General features: G+C 43.7%; 1 protein-coding gene across 2 annotated transcripts in view; it reads right to left on the reverse strand.

Annotated features, from left to right (window-relative positions):
• The window catches only part of kcnip3a (Kv channel interacting protein 3a, calsenilin), a 28,688-nt gene extending 10,661 nt beyond the window's left edge, over window positions 1-18,027 (reverse strand). The window contains exons 1-2 of one of the 2 annotated variants that reach the window (XM_052068564.1): window positions 17,912-18,027; window positions 8,516-8,690 (exon numbers count right to left, since the gene is read on the reverse strand). In XM_052068564.1, the coding sequence (XP_051924524.1) occupies window positions 8,516-8,690; window positions 17,912-17,917 (181 nt within the window). In that variant the 5' untranslated portion in view covers window positions 17,918-18,027. Of the gene's footprint in view, window positions 1-198; window positions 1,414-8,515; window positions 8,691-17,911 lie in introns of those variants that run through there. The other variant, XM_052068565.1, reaches the window with a different exon arrangement.
• Window positions 18,028-21,079: the final 3,052 nt, after the last annotated feature.

Below are 21,079 nucleotides of genomic sequence, written 5' to 3' on the forward strand. Positions count from 1 at the left end.
AAAAAGCAAAAGCCTTATAATAACAAAATGTCCCCTGCCGTTCTCTTTACAAGTCTATCCCAGGCTTTGTGCCAGTATATGCTTCTATTTATTTTTACAACACTTGTTGTCATTGCAGTCGCTAATATCATAGAGGTTTTGTGCCTTCTGTGGCAATCATAAAGCTGATAATGGGGAGGGGCCCATGTTGACCCTTACCTTCAAAAGAGGACATAGGTTCCAGTATGCCAAACTGCTTGAGAACAGCCATGAAGAGAATGATAACCACACCGATGGCAAACAGCTCCATGCCTTGGATCCCCATGGTTGCACGGGACGGGCTTTATCGATGAAAAAGGCAGAGCCGACCCGGGTTCTCGTGGGCCGGGCCGCCCGGCAAACGAGTGTTCTCACCGGAGCTCAGTCAGGGAGTGACGGGAATCAGCCTGACAGGTGGGAGACTGCATGGGTTTGTATCGAGACACCATGAGAAGCGGGCCAACAAGCTGCTTGTAATGTCAACAGTGATGCTGAAATGGAAACAACGTGGATGCCGACATATATGGAAAACCTCCCTGTGTGGATCCGGGAGGCAAGACGGGGGTCATTTATTATTAGGTACAATAAAAGAGATGTTTCAAGTCACTTTCCTCCAGATTCCCCCTTAAAGCAAACCGCTATTATCAGTCCGCCCGTCATCGCTTTGCTCTAAATCACATGACATCACCTAAGGATGTTTTTGAGGAATAGCACACACTTTGTTGGGTGTCCCCCATGGTCCTCGTGACTTTGGGATCCCGATCTCTTCTTTCAGGTGGGAGAAAGTCCAACTGCAATGAACAGTGGTGGCTTTATCATCCATATGACGCAATTGGAAATAAATCCACCAAATCACATTGAAGCCAAAACAGAACAAAACACAGCTTGTTTCGCCAGCTGCTGCTCACTTCAGTTCCGAGGCAATGTCGGGGGAAAAAATAGCAAAAAGTTCAATGGAAGATTGCAGAGAAGCAAGCAATGCTCAGACAGTGGCTAAAAATGAGCCAAGAAACAACTCCAACCTCCTCCTGTTGCTCCGGTTCTGGATTTAGTAATCCCCAAATGCATCCAGTAATTTAAAATTGAACTTCAATTTTAGTCTCCTCTGGTTGAGTCCACTTCTGCACACACCCAAATCCAAATCCACCTCCCGATATGGAAGCGTCCAGTACGAGCGAGGAGAATCCGTGAAGGGATACCCCACCATTGCGACACTGCCCACAATGCACCTCGAGGAATAAAACCAAACTGCCCCGTGCATTTTATACCTCGGGCTATCCCTACTTCCCTCTGGTCTCACCCTCCTCCGCCTTTTCCTCCTCCTCCTTTCTCTCCATCTGATATGCCTTGAAACTCCGAACGCACCACCCCCTCCCTGCATTTCCTCCGTCGTTCCATAACTTTGGTCAACCACATTCTTTTAACACCCCCCACACCACCCACCCCCTACACACACTCATAACCCTTACTCCCACTACTTTTGTTTACAATTTTCTGACTTGTAGTGACAAAAAAAAATCTTTCTTGCAAAATATTGCACAGCTGGCCACAACTACAATAGATAAAATGTGAGTCATGTCAAAAAGGGATATGTGATCACTCTGCACTGGCTAATGCATCAAAGTGAGGCTAGGGTGTGTGTGTGTGTGTGTGTGTGTGTGTGTGCGTGTGTGTGTGTGTGTGTGTGTGTGAATTCACTGACTTGGTCGAAGGAAGAAGGCACAAAAAGGGAGGCCAGAGTCAGCAAAATCAATATCCTTGTGGTCAGACAGGAGTGGGGAGTTCCCCTTCAATTTTGCTCCTTTTTTTTTTTTTAATCTCCACTCCGGGAAAAAAATAGCATCAAACATGATATCACACTTTTTTTTGTCCCAGCAACGGTGCATGTGCTGTCAATAGCTCTCAATCGACAATAGAGTGAGTGCACTGTCAATCTTTGCACGCCATCCCCTCAAGGTCAAGTTTAGATTCTTAATTCGCACTTGAGTGAAGCACAGTGGATCAACTGAAGCGCACCCGCACACACCCTGAAGCATGATATATGTGCGTAGTGGTGCTTTTCAAGGGGTGTTCTGTGTGTATGCGTGTGTGTGTTTCTGCAGCCATTAGGACACTAACAGGTTTTTAAAAGGAAGGCTGTCCTCTGCCTGCTGACACAACAGTCAGTAATGGCTGATTGAAATTGCATCATGTCTAACCAGAAAGTAAAATCTAAATCTTCTGCATGGATGGTGACAAAAATCCAACTCATCACCTCGAACCGCCCTCCCCGGTCTTTAGATCCACTGCAAAACTGCTCGATACTGTCACATGTTTATGTGGTGTATATAATTGCTGCCAGTCATGCTTCGATCCGCCAAACCTAAAAGAATGAGGGTGGGATATCAGGATCAATGTAGTACTGTCTCTAATATCCGTAGTACACAAACAAGAATGCAGGCACTTATCAAAAGGTAAGGTCAGCAGACCTTGACTGCCCATTGGTGGCTACTTGCGGGACTGCAGAGGCTTAAAACGCATCTTTGCATCATACAACATGCTAAAATTGATTTGTGGGACAATTTGAATTTGTGAATGCACACATTTTATGATCATGTTTGCTTTCATTATTATTTGATAAAATAAAATAGGATGGAAAGTCTTCAGTGATGTTAGTGGTCCACTTAGAACCCTGGTTCCTCAAGAGCCATATCCTGCTTGTTTTAGAGCTCCCCCGACTCCAACATACCTGATTCAGTTAAGTCATTCACTCCCAGCCATTTTTGCTGGAGCAACCCCCCTCAATCCCAGCGTTTTACTGGATTTTGACTGATCTCGCAAGGCCCACAGAATATTTGGTTCTAATGCTATATAAACATGGAGCCTACCAAAATAAAGTTTGGACTCTCTTCTTTCAGCAGAAAAAAAAACTTGTTTCGATCTTTTTCCATTCTTCAGCAATCGGCGTTACAAAATAGCTAAATTTCATGGAAATGGCGATTCCTGGGCAAAAAAACGGAGAAAAACAGCTTTTTGTAAAAGCATGTATTTCAAGCACATGAGGCACCACTGCCACCTAGTGGTCGCTTTTTTTAACATGAATTACAATGCAAACGGCTTATTCTCATTCACAGATTGCATCAGACCCTCTTCCTCTCTATGACGCAAAAAAAAAAGACTTAGATTACAAGTACGTCCTTGGTAGGCGGGGCCTAATTTTAAAAAGACCGACAAGTACGTCTTGTGGAATGAAAGAGTTAATTATGATTGTTTCCGGCTTCTACAGAGCTTGCTGATGAGCTGATCAATTTCAGGCATAGGTGCATGAAATTTTTTTTTCTTACCATCAATCAATGTTTTTTTTTTAACTGTCCAGGCGGTGCCCATGACCCTCACGAGGATATGAGGATAAGCGGCTCGAATAAGGGATGGATGGATGGCTGTCCATGCAGTGCGTGTAAATTCTATGCACACCATGTCAGCAGTCACATTGATGTTACTCTCTTAAATAACTTGACAAAACATTAACAGCAAAACTTATTTCAGTTGATGTCACATAGAATACATCTTAAAGGCCCCAAATTATCCTTTGAGATTTAGGACAAAAAGCAAGGAAACAAAAGTCGGAGGAAATCACCGAAAAAGTTAAATGACTGCACATGGTGTGTTGGGACCAAAATATGAAAATAACGTGAAGCGCCCTGTCAGGAAACATGTCACCTGTTGATTGAGCTGCGGGACCATTACAGACTGAGTTTCTGGAGACACATTTGTGACGTTCTAAGATGTATACAGTTTCACCACCACCAGCATAAATTTGTAAGTTTTCCGCCTTGTGGCCGCACCCCTAAAAGGCAATTCCTTAACGGGCACGAAGCGATTCCAAGCAGGAACCCTTATCCCATTACTCCCTCACTCATGAGTTGTTGTGCAAGTGCACCAAATGTTAAGACCGACTATAACAACTGCTGCAGCCATGAGGAAGACTAAACAGACTCCGTTTTGACAGAGAGAACAAGACCCAGTTCCTACCTGAGCGATGGTACCTGGCTGCACTGTGCCCACACTGAGAAAGACAGCTGGGCCGTGAAAGACGCCTGCGGGCCCCCACAGAGAGAGCAGCCATCACAGCTCCCATAATGCCTCAAAACAGCCCAACTTTCTTGGAGCTAAGCTGCTCTGAGACAAGTTCAAACTTCGAAAGGACACATGTGACTGCAGAGACGGTAATCTAAACGCGATGGATGAGCCGCCAGGAAAAACTCAAAACCCCAAAGTGAAGCCGCTCACTCTCCCTGCCAAGTGCTCGTGGCCCACGATGACAAAAAGGGTCCACACACATCTCAGTCGGTGGGACCACCTTTGAAAGTCCGTTTGAGCCTGGAACAGAGCGAGGGATCGAATAGCGATACGCAGCTTGTGACCTTTTACATCACACACCGCTGCACGCCTCCACATTGCATTCAATGCCGTCTCGAGCACCTCCTGTCAAGAATTTCATATAAACTGCTCAGACAGTTAAATCGTCTTTTCCCTTTATTTTTTTTGTCAGAGGAGCAACAATTCTCTTTATCAAACAGCAACGTGCCTTCAAAATAAAAGCCTGGTACTCTGCCATTGAGTAAACACTATTTGTGGCAATAAAACATTAAACATTGCTTGTGTTTAGTTACTAATTAGGAAACAAAGAATAGTAAGAGTCCTATAATGTACTTTTCCGGGACAACATAATCAATCACTGCTAAGCAGTGGTTCACTAGTATTTATAGTACAGTACACAATGGGTGATCATTAGTCACCAGTGAATCAATATGACTGACCGCGCACTTCATCAAGTGTTACTTATTAATGTTGAACTAGCTGCTGACATCAACAAAGCATTCATCTGGGATTGCATCATCATCAAATGTTAATCCCTCTATGGTCCGAAAAAAAAAAATACTAAGCTGGATAGGACAGTTGCGTGCTTGCGCGGAATTTAGTCGAGGGAGGACGCTCTTAGAGGCGTGACGATGTGAAAGTTAACCGTTTGATACCTACTGTCTTCATGAACACGGTACAGTATTCATGTACTGTAACATTTTAATTTCCTACGAGAAAAAAAAAAACTGATTCTCAATAAAAACAAGCTAGCATCCCAAACCCGGGTTGTGCTAAAGAGAGTTTCCACTGCACAGCTTTTGAATAGGAGAAACATCTCACTAATGACGGGATATTGTGATATTGGAGGAATGCCGTTGATGTGTATCTTTTTCCCATTTTCTAATGTCACTATTGAGAAAAATTGTGAGAGATAAATACTTCCGAAAAAAATACTTTTGCTCAAATGACCTGTAATTTGTAAATAAGTGAAGTCGGGTATCAAAATTCGACCCATTGGCATGAATCCCGTTTCAAAATAGTTGGTGACCTCTGGGTGAAAATCTTTCAAATGTGCACACATAAGACTACCTTGACCAGGCATCCCAGCGATGAAGCCCAGAAAGCAGCGCAGCAGTTTTTCAATCTTTTTCTTGGAGGCTGCCCTGCAAGAATTCATCCTTTCAAGCTCTAGGACGATTTGGCCCTTCCCCAGGACCCCGAATAGACCAAGAACTTAGCAGGTAACAATCTGTGTCCTCATGGTTCGATTCAGCTCACCCTCAAATTGTTTGCCCAGTTTTCTTGTAAGTGATGTTCACTTATTCCTCCTTCTGGACATCTTCCTCTCTCCTCTCTCACTTGTCTCATCTATGCGTGTCAAGTCACTCACGTGACGTTGGGAACGGGGCAGACTCCCGGCTGCTGTCATTTCAGCATGGCCTGGACTCTACCACATCCCCCATTTGATGTTGAAACGCGCCAGTATGTCTCAACCTTGAGTGAACACAAGCTGCAGAAGATGAGAAGTTGATTCTAGGAAAGTCCTGCGGTCTTCACCTCGCTTCTCTACTCTAATCCGACTCGTATAACCAACGCTTGCTCCCGGGCCAGTGATCTGGCTTCTCCATCAGGGTGTGGAGCTTATTTTCAAAGCACAGCTTCAAAAGAGAGAACCGCTCAACAGATTACATTAGGTACACCTGCACACTAATGCTGTTTTCTTGACTAGTTAACCTCATAGGGTTGTGGATGGGTTGGAGATGGTCCCAGCTGACTTTTGGGCAAGAGGCACGTTTGACGCTGGACTGGTTGACAGCCAATCACACCAAACACTTGAAAGCACAGGGAGGACGTGAAAACAACACAGACTAAGACCAGAGATGATATTCAAACCCAGACTCGCTAAATTGTGTGGCAGACATCTAGCCATTAAGTCACTGTGCAGCCTATTTTCACTGTGCATTGTATTGAACAGAACAGGTGTACCTAATGTTGTGGCCGGTGAATGACCTGCACAAGAACTAGTCCCGTGATCATTTAAAAGCCTTTTCAAGCTTCAACACATAATAAAGCTGAACAAGACTCACACCATTCCCATTGTAATTTTCCCAGCTAGCCACTACTTTCTCTTATAGACTGCTCCTTGATATTCTGTACACCTGTAACCCCACAACCTGTTTCAACCTCACCTCAACCTCAAATATCGAGTGCAAACAGCCACTGCTGTCTGCCACCCCCCACCTCCCACCATTCAATACACATCTCCATCTCAATGCTGCTATTTTTAGTTGCCAGTCATTACCATGGAGAGGACTCACCCGAAAACAAAGCTGAATTTCCACACCACCCCTGGGAAGGAATCACAGTCCGGCTGCACTTTCTCCCACTGAGTGTCTTGTGTGAGCTGAACTTCCAATCAAAGTAGTGCTCTCTTTTACTTTTATCCTCAATGATTTGCTCACAAGGTGCACAAAAAGACCCGAAGGAGCCTTTCGTCAGAGGGAAAGTTCAAACTGCGTGAAGGACCATATTAAAGGGGAAAAAACATCCACAGTCAGGTTTAGAACTGAGTGTATGATTCTTGGATCAGAGGTTTTGGAGTACCCAGACAGATTTAAAAAAAAAGGTTTCTACATTTTAACTAAGAGTGTAACAATACTTTTTTGACCGATACGATATGTATCGATATTAGGCCAAACAATTCGACACAAAGCGATACAATTTGATACAATAAAGGCTCGTTCTCTTAATATTCTAGCATAAACAAATTGACACAGAACAAACAAACAGAGCTCTCTTTTTATACAGTCTCTTACTTTAACTATCATAATAAGATGTTTAATGCATTAAAACCTCTGTGTATTGTAAACAAACCTTTTCAATAGAGTGCTTCATGTATCTGAAAATTATTCAACATTTTCTTTTTTTGTGGAGCAAAAACATGTACGCAGGTATTAAACTTCACATCTCATTAACCTGCTGCTGTGATTCTTCTGTATCATAGAACGACTGTATGTTAAGTTAACATCAAACAATTTTTCATTTTATTTTTCAAAAATATCAGCTGGTCTACATGGACGGGCACCAGGATACTTCACTGCGTGCTCCACAATAATAAGTAACTCTTTGAGCACGCGATTTACAGAATGATCAAGTTTTTGAATAAATACGGCAGCAAAACCCATTTTTGCTCTCGTCAACAAATAGTTGCATTAGCGTTACATTTCACTCGGCATTCGAATAGGCTGTACACTTACCGTTTTTGTTAAGACAATCTCCTTGCGAAATCCAGTGTTTCCATTGAAACAAATGCCTTTCTTTGACTTCCTGCTCGCTGCTATGTTCTATGTTGATTCATTATTATTATTATTATTATTTTTCTTCATGTTGATTCATTATCTGTTACCTGTCGGGTGTTGACGTAATTCTCCAGCGACGACCAGAGATGACGTGTACGAGCGAATAACGAATCTAAGTTTATTAATATACAACATTCAAACCTAAATAAAAACTAAAAGGGAATTGGTTTTTTGAGAGGAACAAACGTAGTTATTTAATTATTATTGATTCAATCGATCAATAACTAATAAAAAATAATGATATGTCGATGTATGGCCAGCATCGATGTCCAAGGGCACTCCTCCAGTACCGGGACCGATCGATGGAGCGAGATCGCAGAGCAGACGCAAAAACAAAAAAACTTGCGGTGTTTCTTACAACAGCACGTAACAGACATGCCATTCAGACACTTGAGAACTTTTTAAAAGTAGATTATGAAGAAAAAAAATGATCTCCCTCTCATTTAAAAATAATAGGAAGCAAGAGTGACTGCATTCTTGGCACCACTAGGGGGCGCACTGAGATAACCAAGCACTGGAGACCAAGGTGGGTGCAATAAACTGAGCGCCCTGACAGTAAATGTCACTTTTTGATAAATGGGCATATAAATGAGTGATATTCTGGTGCTTGACTCTGGGGAGTGCTGAGCAGCACAACGAGTCACTGCCCTCCTGTGCGACCCTGGGAGGTTGGTAGAGATCCAGCAAATCAATAATCTGATCAACTGGATTACGGTTGGTCACAGTTGTTGTGCAATCATTTCTCCCGAAAGCAGTTCATCCACATACGCAAATCCAACTCTGTGTCTCTCTCTCACCTTTGTCCTGAGGCTGCGTGCTAGCGATGATCCATTTGACCAGGCAGCACTTCATCAGAGTTTTGCGAGAGAATCGTGGCTTCTGCCACTTCCCAGAATCCTTCCCTCGCCCTGGCGCGGGCTCCACGCCATTGGCATCTCCCAGTAGGCTGCCGTCGACCATTTTACCATCAGCCTGTAGGGAATATGGGGGAAGGATGAGGGATGTAGAGGAGAGATACAGAGAGCGCTCTCAGGTTAAATACAATGGAAATGGTGAAGCCAAGGAGAAGACTTTTCAAATTAACCATGAAAGAGTTATAAAATGAATCTCTAATCTGAGGTTATTTCACAAATTCTTGAAAAAGAAACTTGTTACAGTTCAGCTGCAGGCCAAACAGTACATGTCGTATCTGAAGTAATTTTTGCTTCGAATGGGCATCTTTTAACACTGACAATAAAATGGCCATTTTCAATGGCAAAAAAAACAAAAAAAAACTGGCTGTATGTTTGCCTTTTACTCAGCCTACAGACATAGTATTTCAATAAGTAGTACAGTCCAGTGCAGCTCTACACCACTTCAACGTACAACCGCAATCAGCATCAATCATCATATACTGTACATCTTCTCATGTTTTATGGAGCGAAATCTTCCAAAGTGCAATCAGAGCTACTCTAGAGCGGCACTACTATATCGCATTCCTGATGGATGCGGTCACACGTGGGCAAGTACAGTACATGTGTTGACACGTGACGGCCACAGATGCCTCCACGCGTCTCCGTTGACCAAGCATGTGTCAAACATGACCTCCTGTCTTTAAATGTAAATAAATCCGCATAAGGGCACCTGTGATCATTTCAGACGGGCGTAAGCATCTTTTCATCTGCTCCAATTAGCTCTGTGTAGCTTTAACGCACCTTCATTTAAATTCATTGCGTTGAGCACTGCCAAACAAGCGTTCACTTGATATTTTTACTTTGCAATGTATACGAATTATCCACAAGCTCTTTCTCAGTGAAACTCCGGGAAGCTCCATTGCTCTTCTGAGAAGACATAAAATACACCAACAAAAATGCATGTACAAGTATTTACTGAAGCAGCCGTGCGGGTAAATGTGATGAGCGCAGAACAAACAGAGAAGAATGCAAAGCATAACAGAAGGAGCTGAAGCGAGACCATGGGGGATTTCAAAACAACCATTTGATCTCACGGGTGCACGGCCGTGCGAAGGGGGAGAGGGAGAAAGAGAAAGAGAGAGACAGAGAGCGGGAGAGGGAGAAAACAGGAAGAGAGAGAAAAAGCGCGGAGAGGGCTAGAAGGTCTGCCGGTGTTCCTGGAATCACTGAAGTCAATTAGCATAATGAATCCCGGCCTTATCCGAGACGAAGAGCAAAGGACAAGCAGAGGACGGCTGCGTGGCGATGAAGATATGGAAAAACGCTTGTTTCACACTGCAAGGGAAACAAAGGGATCAAGATTCAGTGTGGGTGATTTGGTCGGACAAATTTGAACGAGTTAATCATAAAGTTGCTGGAAGTTAGATGTCTTGATCCATTTATTGTAAACCGTACGCAAATCCGTCGCAAAATCGATTTGCAACTTTAACATTTGATAGCATCGCGATTGGGATCCCGCACAGGGTAATTAAGCTTAACAACATTCATATAAATGTACTTGTTAGCTTAATAGTAGTACAGTGAACGCCTGTTTATATTTTCCAAACGCATCTATTATACATCCTTGCATCCATTTTCGAATCCTCACGAGGGTCGCGGGTGTGCTGGAACCTATCCCCACTGTCTACGGGCAGTAGGCGACGAGTTCATGATGTGTCCAAACCCTGAACTCGTTGCCAGCCAATCGCATTGATGAACAGCCATCCACGCTCACAATTTAGAATTAACCTTCAACCATTAACCTGTCATGCATGTTTTTGGAATGCGGGAGGAAACCGGAGTACCCAGAGAAAACCCACGCAGGCATGGGGAGAACATGTAATACTACACACAGAAATGGCCGGAGCCGGAATCGAACCTTGCACCTTCGCGCTGTGAGGTGGATGTGCCAACCAGTCAATCACCGTGTCATTGAAACTTATTAAAACACACTTTTTTTTTTACACATTTCAAATGTGTTTGACGATCAAAAAAAAAAACAGAAGCACATCATATCAAATGTACAGAAATGTGATACCAACGTGTGTGAGCGTCTAGACGTGAGCTGTGGCTGACAGCAGGACCTGCATGACCTGCATGACTGGTCGTGTGTGAATAAATGTGTCCGACTCTTCTCCTGGTACTGAACACATACATAATTACTATATAATAAGGGTGGGAAACCTAAACACTTCTTGTAGTTGACTATAATGTGGTGGAAGTTAAATTGATCAAGAGATTATTTATCAAGAGAGCGTTATGGTCTAGTGACGGCAACAGACAGACTCGAAAGTCTTCTGTACGTCGGCTGATTGGAAGATGGAATGCAAAAACACGTGAAAAATTACTACTGTACTTTGTCGTTGACTTCAAGCATTTTAGGTCGATGCAGATTAGTTCAGCCCCTATTATAAACTGCCGTTTTTTTGCGATACGGCAGGGATTTCCGTGACGGTATTCCACGGAAAAATCTGTGATGTGTGCTTCCATGACACCACTGCTTGAAAGTCAAGTCAAGCTATGCAATGCAGTGTCATAACATCCTATAAATAAATATGCCGCGCTCACTTGAGTCCTACGTAACAAAGAATTGCATTCATCCATTGATTCCCTCATCAACATAGTTCCTGCCCAGAGGAGCCACGGGGGGGGGGGGGGGGGGGGGGGGGGTGAGTGGGGGGTGGAGACTGAATCCGACTGTGACATGTCTTTAGAGAGGAATATTCCCCAAACTAACAGCTGCAGGCAGACTTTGTTTTGAACGCAGGGAAATTCTTTGCTACATTAGCGGCTTGTTCACGCACCGCTGAGCAGGCCAAGCGACCGGGGACTTTGACTGTTAACACACACTGCTCGGCGAGGAACCTCAGTCACTTAATGGGTTCTTACTTGGCCATGTGCATTACCGCGTCAGTGAATCAACACTAAGATCTCATCATAACACAAAGTAAGCGACAGGAATACCAACAAACACACACACACACACCTTGAATGCTTCAGCTAGCTTTGTCATAGCGCAGCCCTTTTCTTTCGTAATGTATGCACATCTCATACATATAAACTCACATGCCCTATATGGTTGAACATATGCATATCAGGCTCAGAGTAAACAGAGCAGCAACAAAATAAAAAAAAGAAATGCTTTTTTTTTTTAAAAAGGCAGGCGAGTGGTCATATACTCCTTCTTTCTGAATCTTACGTAACGTACATATTGAAATCTTCTTCAGATTGATCAGTATTCAAGGTAATTTTTCATATCGCATGAAGCAATCGTTTAATGTCCCTCAAGGGGAAATTCCATTTTACACGGAGTTACATTCCCCCCCCCCCTGCACAATTTCCATATTCCTCAAAGTCTTGAGCATTTAATCCGAAGCAGGAGGCCTCAGCTGCATTGACAAGTGCAAGATTGGTATGGGAGAATGCAAATTTGAATCGACAGAGAGGGAAAAGGGTGGCAGATAAGAGGAAAAGAGTATTGTGGAGGCTGAGCTGAACTTGACTGTGGTCGTGGTGACAGAGTAGAGTTGGAAAGAGCGTTAATGAAGAGGGAAGTGATGTAAAGAGTGAGAGACATTAGTGCACGAGAGCTTCCATTAATAAAAGATGTGTCATTAACATTCAGCAGGTCCAAGGAAGATTCGACATCACTCATGCTCCACTTGCAATTTTTTTGTTTTTATTTTATTTTTTGGTGATGAGGGGGTTATTGATTAGACGTATGTAAGCCATATTCAATTAAAACGGGGGTTTCTCTAAACTTCTGAGGATTACCGTATTTTTCGCACTACAGGGCAGCTTGCAGTAAAAGACGCACCTTCAATGAATGACCTTTTTTAAAATTGTTTTCTTATATATGGGGCACCGCATTATAAGGTGCATAGAATAGAAGCCACAAAAAAAAAAAATCCCAACTAAGTGTTTAAGTAACCATCTTTTGGGAGAGACACAGGATTCATGAACAACTTCTCATGCTAAAGCTAAGTGTAAAGAAAAAATGACTGTTTTCATAAAGCGCAATGATATATGATATGATATATATATAATGATATAATACATATATTACATTCATACATGTAATGTATGAATGTAATGTATGTATTTTCGAAGAAGTATGATAACAACAACAAAGTCGGATTGTTTAAAGAAACAATGGAGATCTTTTTCTTTTATAAGCGTAAAAAAAATTCCTTCATTTTAACAATGCATTATTCTATGACTCTATAGTTTGCAGGGATGCGGAACCGCACGTGGACGGTCTTTTAGCACAGCTCCCGTCTTGAATTGAATTGGTTTGTTCAAATGCAACCCAATGGAATGGCCTTCGTGTAATAAGTGACTGCATGGCTGCAGTGTGAAAGGGGGCAAAACGGGAGCGCGTGTTGATGTTGGAGAGCTGATACTATTTGTGCGCGGACAGCTTGCGCTCTCAGTCAGCGTGGCTGTCAGTGCGAATCAGAGGGAGGAGGAAGGCTTCGTCCATATGGAAGCCAAGCTGAATGTGTGTGTGTGTGTGTGTGTGTGTGTGTGTGAGAGAGAGAGAGAGGATACTATATTGACGTGTGAGCCCTCATGTGGAGGAAGAATTAGTCCTCTCGGGGCAATCGAGGAGCCATGTTTCAATTATCCGCTCCTCCTCACTGCAGAAAGCGTGTGCACATCGGCATCATTTCCTCAGGGCTTGTCACTTGTCTTGTTTGGACCGCATTGACCGCTCCGACCAAGACCGTCTGTCTACGCATTCATTGATTAGAGATTGATATTTTTACAGTTGCTTCACCTCGTCGCTCTTTTTTGACTTGAGGGTCGATACCAACTCTCGGTGCTATGTGAGCTTCATTTGTGTCCTTATGCACTGCGCAGGGCGGCACGGTAGGCAACAGGTTAGCACGTCCGCCTCATAGTACAGAGGTGCAAGGTTCGATTCCGGCTTCGGCCTTCCTGTGTGGAGTTTGCATTTTCAATGGGTCAATGGAACACTCGAAATTGTCCTGAGGTGTGAGTGTGAAGTCGTTGTGTGCCCTGCGATTGGCTGGCAACCAGTTCAACCTGCCTACTGCCCGAAGACAGCTGGGATAGGGTCCAGCACGCCCACGACCCGAACCCCCGATTAAAAAAAAAAAAGCTGCTCAGCATCCTGCTGGATCGCGTTGAAATTGTGACAGAGGCGTTTGATGGCCAAGCCTGGGTACTGTTACGGCCTGTTAAAAAATTCAATGAGTGTAACCTTACGATTCACAACACCTATTGAACAGGTGAATCCGTTCGACATTGTGTGAGGTGCAATCTGACGCCCTGCACTCATCTAGCGAGGACACATAGTTTACACACGACGGGAGATTCTTTCAAATTTGCTGTAAAAGGGTTCGCTGAGGGGCGGCTCGGTGGGCGAGCGGTTAGCACGTCGACCTCACAGTGCGGAGGTTCGGGTTGTCCCCCTGCCTACTTCCCGAAGACAGCTGGGATAGGCTCAGGCACCCACCGCGACACTTGTGAGGATAAAGTGGATCAGAAAATGGATGTATAGATGGATAGATGGTGTGTGTGTGTGTGAGTGTGTGTGTGTTGCATCAATACCGGCCTGCAGACTTGTGTCTGACTTCTCTAAATTGGCGTGCTGGCTCTGCTGTGAAAATCACTCCCTTAAAGATAAAGTCCAGCATGCACACAGGTCTAAAAACGCAAACACGGGCTGCACACATACTGATAATCAGGCCGTATTGGGAGGGGGCGGGGCGGAGGGGTTCTCCCATATAATCAAAGTTAGCAAAAGCCTGACTGTTGAGTGTCTCAAAATTAGTATCCTGAAGTGATGATTCATTGGAATGGGGTGTGTTAATCCTCACTGATATGCTTGGGAAATGCTCACCTTTAATACTGCGTATTTACTTGTAGGAAGGAAGGAAGTGCAGGAAGTCTCTATACTCGTCAAGATTTACTTGCTTTCGTCGGTGCTGCTGTTGTTGTTTGCAAGGGTGAGTTCAAAGGAGCTTTGAAATAGATTGTTGTGTTTTTTTTAGATGTCTGCATGCTGACAATAGCATCTATGAATGCAGGTAACCATAGTTACCACCTGTTTAATCCGAAGGGAAAAGGGCTTTTTTTTCTAATAGAGGGAGGTGTTAATTCGTCTAGTTTAGAGAGATTTTTACAATCTAATGATTCATTAGTGAAAACATGTAAATACACCTGCCAGAGAGTGACATCAGAGCAATCTGATCGGAGGCTCCGTAAGTGATTTGGTGCTCAGGCAAGGCCATCCAATTATCGCAGTAATGCTTGTCCATTTGCATGTTCTCCCGGGGGCCTGCGTGGGATTTCTCCGGGTACTCCGGTTTCCTCCCACATTCCAAAAACATGCGTGACAGGCTGATTGAACACTCTAAATTGTCTCAAGGTGTGAGTGTGAGCGTAAATTGTTGTTCATCTGTGTGTGCTGCGATTGGCTGACAACCGGTTCAGGGTGTCCCCCGCCTACTGCCCGAACACAGCCGGGATAGGCACCAGCACGACCCGTGTGAGGATAAGCAGATCGGAAAATGGATGAATGGATGCCTGTCCACCCAGAACTGGTCTCCAGCCACGCACTGGGCATAAATAGACGACTTTTGAACTATGAAGCAACGGTGTTGTTATTGTTTTTTTTAATTATTATTTGTAATTCCACATCTGATCTGCTCACACATTTCAGAATCCCAAAGAGCGACAGCGAAGAGAATGTGCGACCCCCCTCAGCTTTTGCGTGATAACAGCACGGATAATTCCATCAATATTTTATTCTATTGTCAGAAATTCACATTTTCATTCTGCTTTGATCTTAAAATAACACGCCATCCAGAAATTCTCCACGTGCTTCTGTGGCGAGAAAAATAATTGCTCCTGATACGGCGCCGTGCGGGCACTGTCGCTGAAAGACATGAAAACAACTGTCATTGTCAGCAAACCTGTGCCCTTCTCGCTTTTATTTTAAACATTTGGCGACGGGGCAGATTGCAGACTTATTTTAATTATTTTGGGACAACAATCTGCCTCTTTGGCTCAGTGAATAGACTTTTATCTGGCTTGCATGCGTGTGTGCAGCACACACACACACACACACACACACACAGAGCAGAAAGCAGCAGTAAGAGGATGAACTCATGCTCGGCTTTGGCTTATGAAATAGAAGCACATTTGATGGCGATGCTTTGATGCCACCGTCAACAGCAGCCACAACAAGAAACTTTGTTCAATGAGTACCATGCTGGCAATGTCAATCTGAACTGAAGATTTGCCGCAAAATGAATGTTCACAAGTTTGAGGGGGCCCAAAACACCAAAAGTACAATGGATGCTCTGAACTAACTTAAATACAGTTAATCCGTGAGTTGTGAAATCATAATTTACCTTTTTTTAAAAAAAAAAGCAAATCCATTTTTGGTAATAATTTATTAAATAAGGATAATAGCAATCTACAGTATTGTTTTTTCTTTTTTTTAATAATAACGGACAAATTGGTGGCAGAAAGTCAGACTGAAGAAACGCCTGCTCGGACACATCTTAATACTGGCGCAGCTGCTCTAACGTATTTTTGGTGCATTTGATCGAGGTGCAAGCAGTCAAATACTCGACAATTTTTGGTGGTCGTATTTCATTCATAAATCTCAAAAAAGGCTGGAATCAAACCCTCTCAATCATGAAAGACATACATTCATTGAAAGTGCTTATGTTATTATCATCACGGTTTTTAAAGCCTCTTGACTGGCTGGCACATTGGAGGGGAGGAACGGGGTGGGGTGAATAAACAATCAAGCGTCGGGTCTGTGGGCATATTTGAGTTGCCAGCGGTTATCGCATCCTTTTTCCACACAGACGTGTTGCCATGCGAGATGTCTGTATGCCACATTTAAATCACGAGGAACCGCAACCACAGTTGACTGTGTTCACGCCCACAACGGCACAAACTGCCCTTTTTTTTTTTTAATGCACCAGGTGCCACCCATCTGCGGAATTACCAACAACGGTCTAACGCGCTTCTGCGCAGGTTAACGCCACATAAGGCGCCGGTCAAAAAAAATCGAGCCGTGCGTTTTGAACAGACAAGCTCACTTTATGACTTTGCATCGAAGTTTGGTGCTCAAAGTTGACTAACTGCTAATTAAATGTTCTCAGCCTCTTGACCTCAAACAACTTGCACGTCTGCTGGCAAAAGATAAAGCGAATATAAAAAAAAAATGCGCTCGTTGTGGATCAGTACGGTGGCTACCCCCTGCGTTGTTAGCTTCAGCTAATCTTCTGTCGCTGGTCGTAAAAGGTTTCTACCTGCGGAGGAACAAGGGCAGCGGTGCAAAGTGGAGCTCCATCTTCATTACTCAAAGTGTTACATGTCATGTCCGGCAATTTGCGGACAGCTACTCCGTGCTGACGGCAACAACTGGTGTTGGACTTAACAAGTGTTTCGATTGGGCGAAAGTAACAGCCTGCGGGACAATGCGCACATAGTGAGCCGGCGATCTTGATTCACGGAGCCACTTTAACCGACGAGAACAACAATAGTCTGCAGTCTGATGAGCGGGCCAATGAAGAAAGTGCACATGACGGTGCGGCCATCTCTCCACTTGAAGAGCATCAATTACTGGAAATGCGCCTCCTCATCGTCCCGCTCTTATTCCCACAACTGAGCACTGCCGATATCAAGCGTGCATTAAAAATCTGACCTCAGATGAGACTAAATATAATTTATATGTTTTATCGGCGGCGGTCATTGATTGATGTCTTGGAGTACAGATGCTTGAGTCCCTGCAGTTTTAATGAGCAATTCTCCTTGCAAAGGTGTTGAAAGTCACTTTGTGTGTGTGTGTGTGGGGGGGGGGGGGGGGGCACTTTACTTGCTTCTTTTTTTCTCCGCATTACGCTCACTCTTGACGACACAATCGGCTGTTTCTAGATTTTTAAGTCAAGCAGGAGAGAAGAAAGTGAAGACTAACGAGGAGGAGGAGGAGTGTGAAGCAAGAGAGGAAGATGCCAAGTGACACTTGCTGGAAAAGCGTCTGCGGGGTTTTGAGTGCAGCAGCCGCCGCCGAGCGACTCATCAACCATTGTAATTACATAACTTCACCTCACAAGTCATCAAATGCGAAAGAACACTCAAAATGAACACTTTGGTAGAACCGTGCCTGCAACGGTACTTTTTTTTTTCTTGTCGCCCGCAAAATAAATAAATCAATAACATAAACCTGTACATCTGACTGACAAACATCCAAGACATTTAAAGTCCTCTTACCTGCATGATGCTTGTCCGCGGTGGTCCTGCTCGCGTGTCCTCTCTGCGCGCACCACAACCTCCGACTGACGCGCCAGCGGAGTGGATGCGATGGAATGCAACACGGTACACACACATCCACAGAGAGAGAGGGAGGGGGCGGGAGTGGTGTGCATGCGTGGATTTTCATCATTGGGGAGCCTAATGATGTAGAAATGTGGAGTCAACAGGCAGACTGCGGTCGCGATGTGCAAAAGCTCTGTAACATCACCTTAAGAGGTTTCCCACCACTACATATCAGCAGATTGCATTTGGACACATTTATGGAAAGAGAGTGCCATGTCCTTTGAGTGGATCCAGTAGCTCAAAAGGTGCCCAGTGACACATTCCTGATCAGACATGAGTCCCCCTTTCCTCACAATTTAAGAACTTGAGCGCCTTCATCTGCATCCGTGGTATAATCTAGTGCAATTGCGACTTATTGCACTTAGCCGGCTAGCCACGCCAAAACTCTGCAAAACGCTAATTCCACCGGCGTAGCAGCTTTAAAGTGTCTCGTTATCCGCCCTGAGTGCACGTTAATAATGAAGAGAAAGGCAGAATGGCAAGAAGGGGATTAAAAAATATATTTTTGATAGCCAGAACTTGGACCACGGCTTTTGGTCAATGTGGCAGCTTTAGAGTGCCTTGTTGTTGCAATGACACAATAAGATAAACTCCAGCCACCGGAGGCTTTAAGTAGATGAATATTTGCGGCTCAAATATTTAGTAGTGTGTCGGCATAAAGATTCTTGGCAAAACAGCATTCATTTTTTTTCAGGTTGTAGCAGAGGTTTTGATTGGCAGTTGAGCATGGTGTAGTTTCAGTATATTGAGCTCACGCCCCCACAGTTTAGGAAAGCGGAGGCTTGATTTTTCATTATTTTCAAAGCTTCATTTTATATTATTTTTTTACCATTCAAATTTGTCAAGTTTTAACAACACCCTTCTAAGCCATGTATCAAATTTAGGAGATTTTTCTTTCACAGAGACTCAAAATGGGTGAAGTAGAGTTTGCACTCCAATTTTTCAATGCTTCAATAAATGCCATTCATTTTGGCCCCCTAAAATTTGATACATTTTTCATCTCCTCGCACATGTGAAACCATTACATTTGCTGTTTGTTTGTTTTTTTCAACTCAGAAATAGTAAAACTGACTAGAATGGGAATATTAATAAATTGATTCACTGTGCACCTTTAAATTTTCTATTTGTGCCCCTAAAATTTCAAGTTAGGGGTGACGGAGACCTGTAATCTAAAAAATATATATATATCTGTTGCACATCATTGCTCCTTAAAAATAAATACAATAAATAATGTTCCACCTTCGACCATTTAACGGATTATTTGATTCACTTATCACATCGTCATCAACAAAATGCAAAATTAACACCTTTGTCGGTGTCCCTCAAAAGTTACCACCTTTGTAAAAGCAGTCCTGTTGAATGCTGCCACTGCATGGTGCAATAATTGTGCAACGGCGAACAGCAAACTTCTTTGAAGAATTCAGCTCGTTTAGCTCTCTGAGGCGGTACTTCAAAGACCTGCGATGAATATGATGATGCATTCAATGTCCCAATTTAAGTTCAAATAGAGGAACTCCGGGTGTTAGGCAGCATTTAGAAAAGGCAGACTGGGCAGCAGCGCTTATATTTCTTCAGATATTCTCTCCTGTGTGACCACCGCAGCCGATTTCAGCATGTCAGAGAGAGGGAGATCCTGAGCGTGTGTGCATGAATGCGTGTGTGTATTATATTAGACTACAGTATGTGATTGCCATGAGAGCGAGGAGGAAAGAAATGCAATTAAAACTACTGGAGATTTTTTTTTGGGGGGGGGGGGGCGGTACTCCATTGAGATGCCCTTAGCTGAGATGTAAAGTAAGAATCAAGCCGGGTCACGTCTGCTCACACATCCTATCGATTGAATAATGAACAGTCGAGATATGTAAATAGCCTGCAGGATCAATGAGGAAACACCGTCTGTCAAAATAAAACGGTGTGTCGTTTGCCGCAAAAGCTCTTGACGCATTTCCCGGTGGGGCTTGAGCGCACTCAAAGTTTATCTGATGTTATTATTATTTATTTATCTGTTTATTTATTTATTTTGTCGAAAAATGAACAGTAAGGTTGGGAGAATACTCACATATGACAATTAATGACAGCTTTTTTTTGGAGGGGGGGTGTTGTCATCACATTAAAAGAATATAATTAATGATTAAATCATAACATACAATGATTAAAGGTCATTTGAGCACATTTCTTATTTTAATAGTATGTGTCAAACGGGTCGTCCTTCACACTCATCATTGGCCAAGAAGTAGCTCTCACTAGGAAAAAGGTCGGTGACTTCTTGCTTTTTGCAAACAGGCATACTCGGCTTCAAAGACGTCCCATCTAAGTGTGTACGTGCGCGTAGAGTGACGATGATGAAAGGACGGTCATATCCTGCCTGCTTCCTGCTGAGCGTCAGAGCGGAGATTCCCCCAATAAAGCGGCTCACGGCTGCAATGATGCTCATTAGCTCCCACTCCTGGAAGAATTAGCAGACAGAAGGTCCACGTAAAACAACACGTACGCACACACATGTGGAGCGGCAGCATCTTGAGAATAATTCGCCCCCGAGATGGATTTCATGTTTCTATGGAGAAGATTGCCTATTTTTAGGAGAGATATAAATAGATCCTTGTGTCGCTCCGAGGCTTGCATTGCATGTCTCGGTGTACCCGTGCGTGCTTTACTGTATCTGTTCAATTGTTTACGGAACTGCTTCCCATATAGGACAATGATTCATTGAACGGTGAGTCAATACTTGATGAAAGTAGAAGGACTGACCGGCTTGCGGGCACAGCGATGGCACGCTGATGTCATATAGATCAGAATCATCACCTTATAATTGCATGATACTTGTATGACATTGCACGTGATCGGCAGGCTTTAGGAGGTGGACACAAATGAAGCAAAGGGGCATCGGTGACTTATTATGGAGGCAGGTTCGGGGGCTAGGGGTGGTGAGGCAGGGACCCAGTTTGTAGCCGTGGAAACAGTTGCTAAGGAGCACACTGTGGCATCCCCAGACTCGGAGGGACACTTACACTCAGTGGTCACAGTATTAGGTAAACCTGTGCTGATTGAATGAGAGTGTTGTTA

Source organism: Hippocampus zosterae, chromosome 6 (assembly GCF_025434085.1).
Source record: "Hippocampus zosterae strain Florida chromosome 6, ASM2543408v3, whole genome shotgun sequence".
NCBI lineage: Eukaryota > Metazoa > Chordata > Actinopteri > Syngnathiformes > Syngnathidae > Hippocampus > Hippocampus zosterae.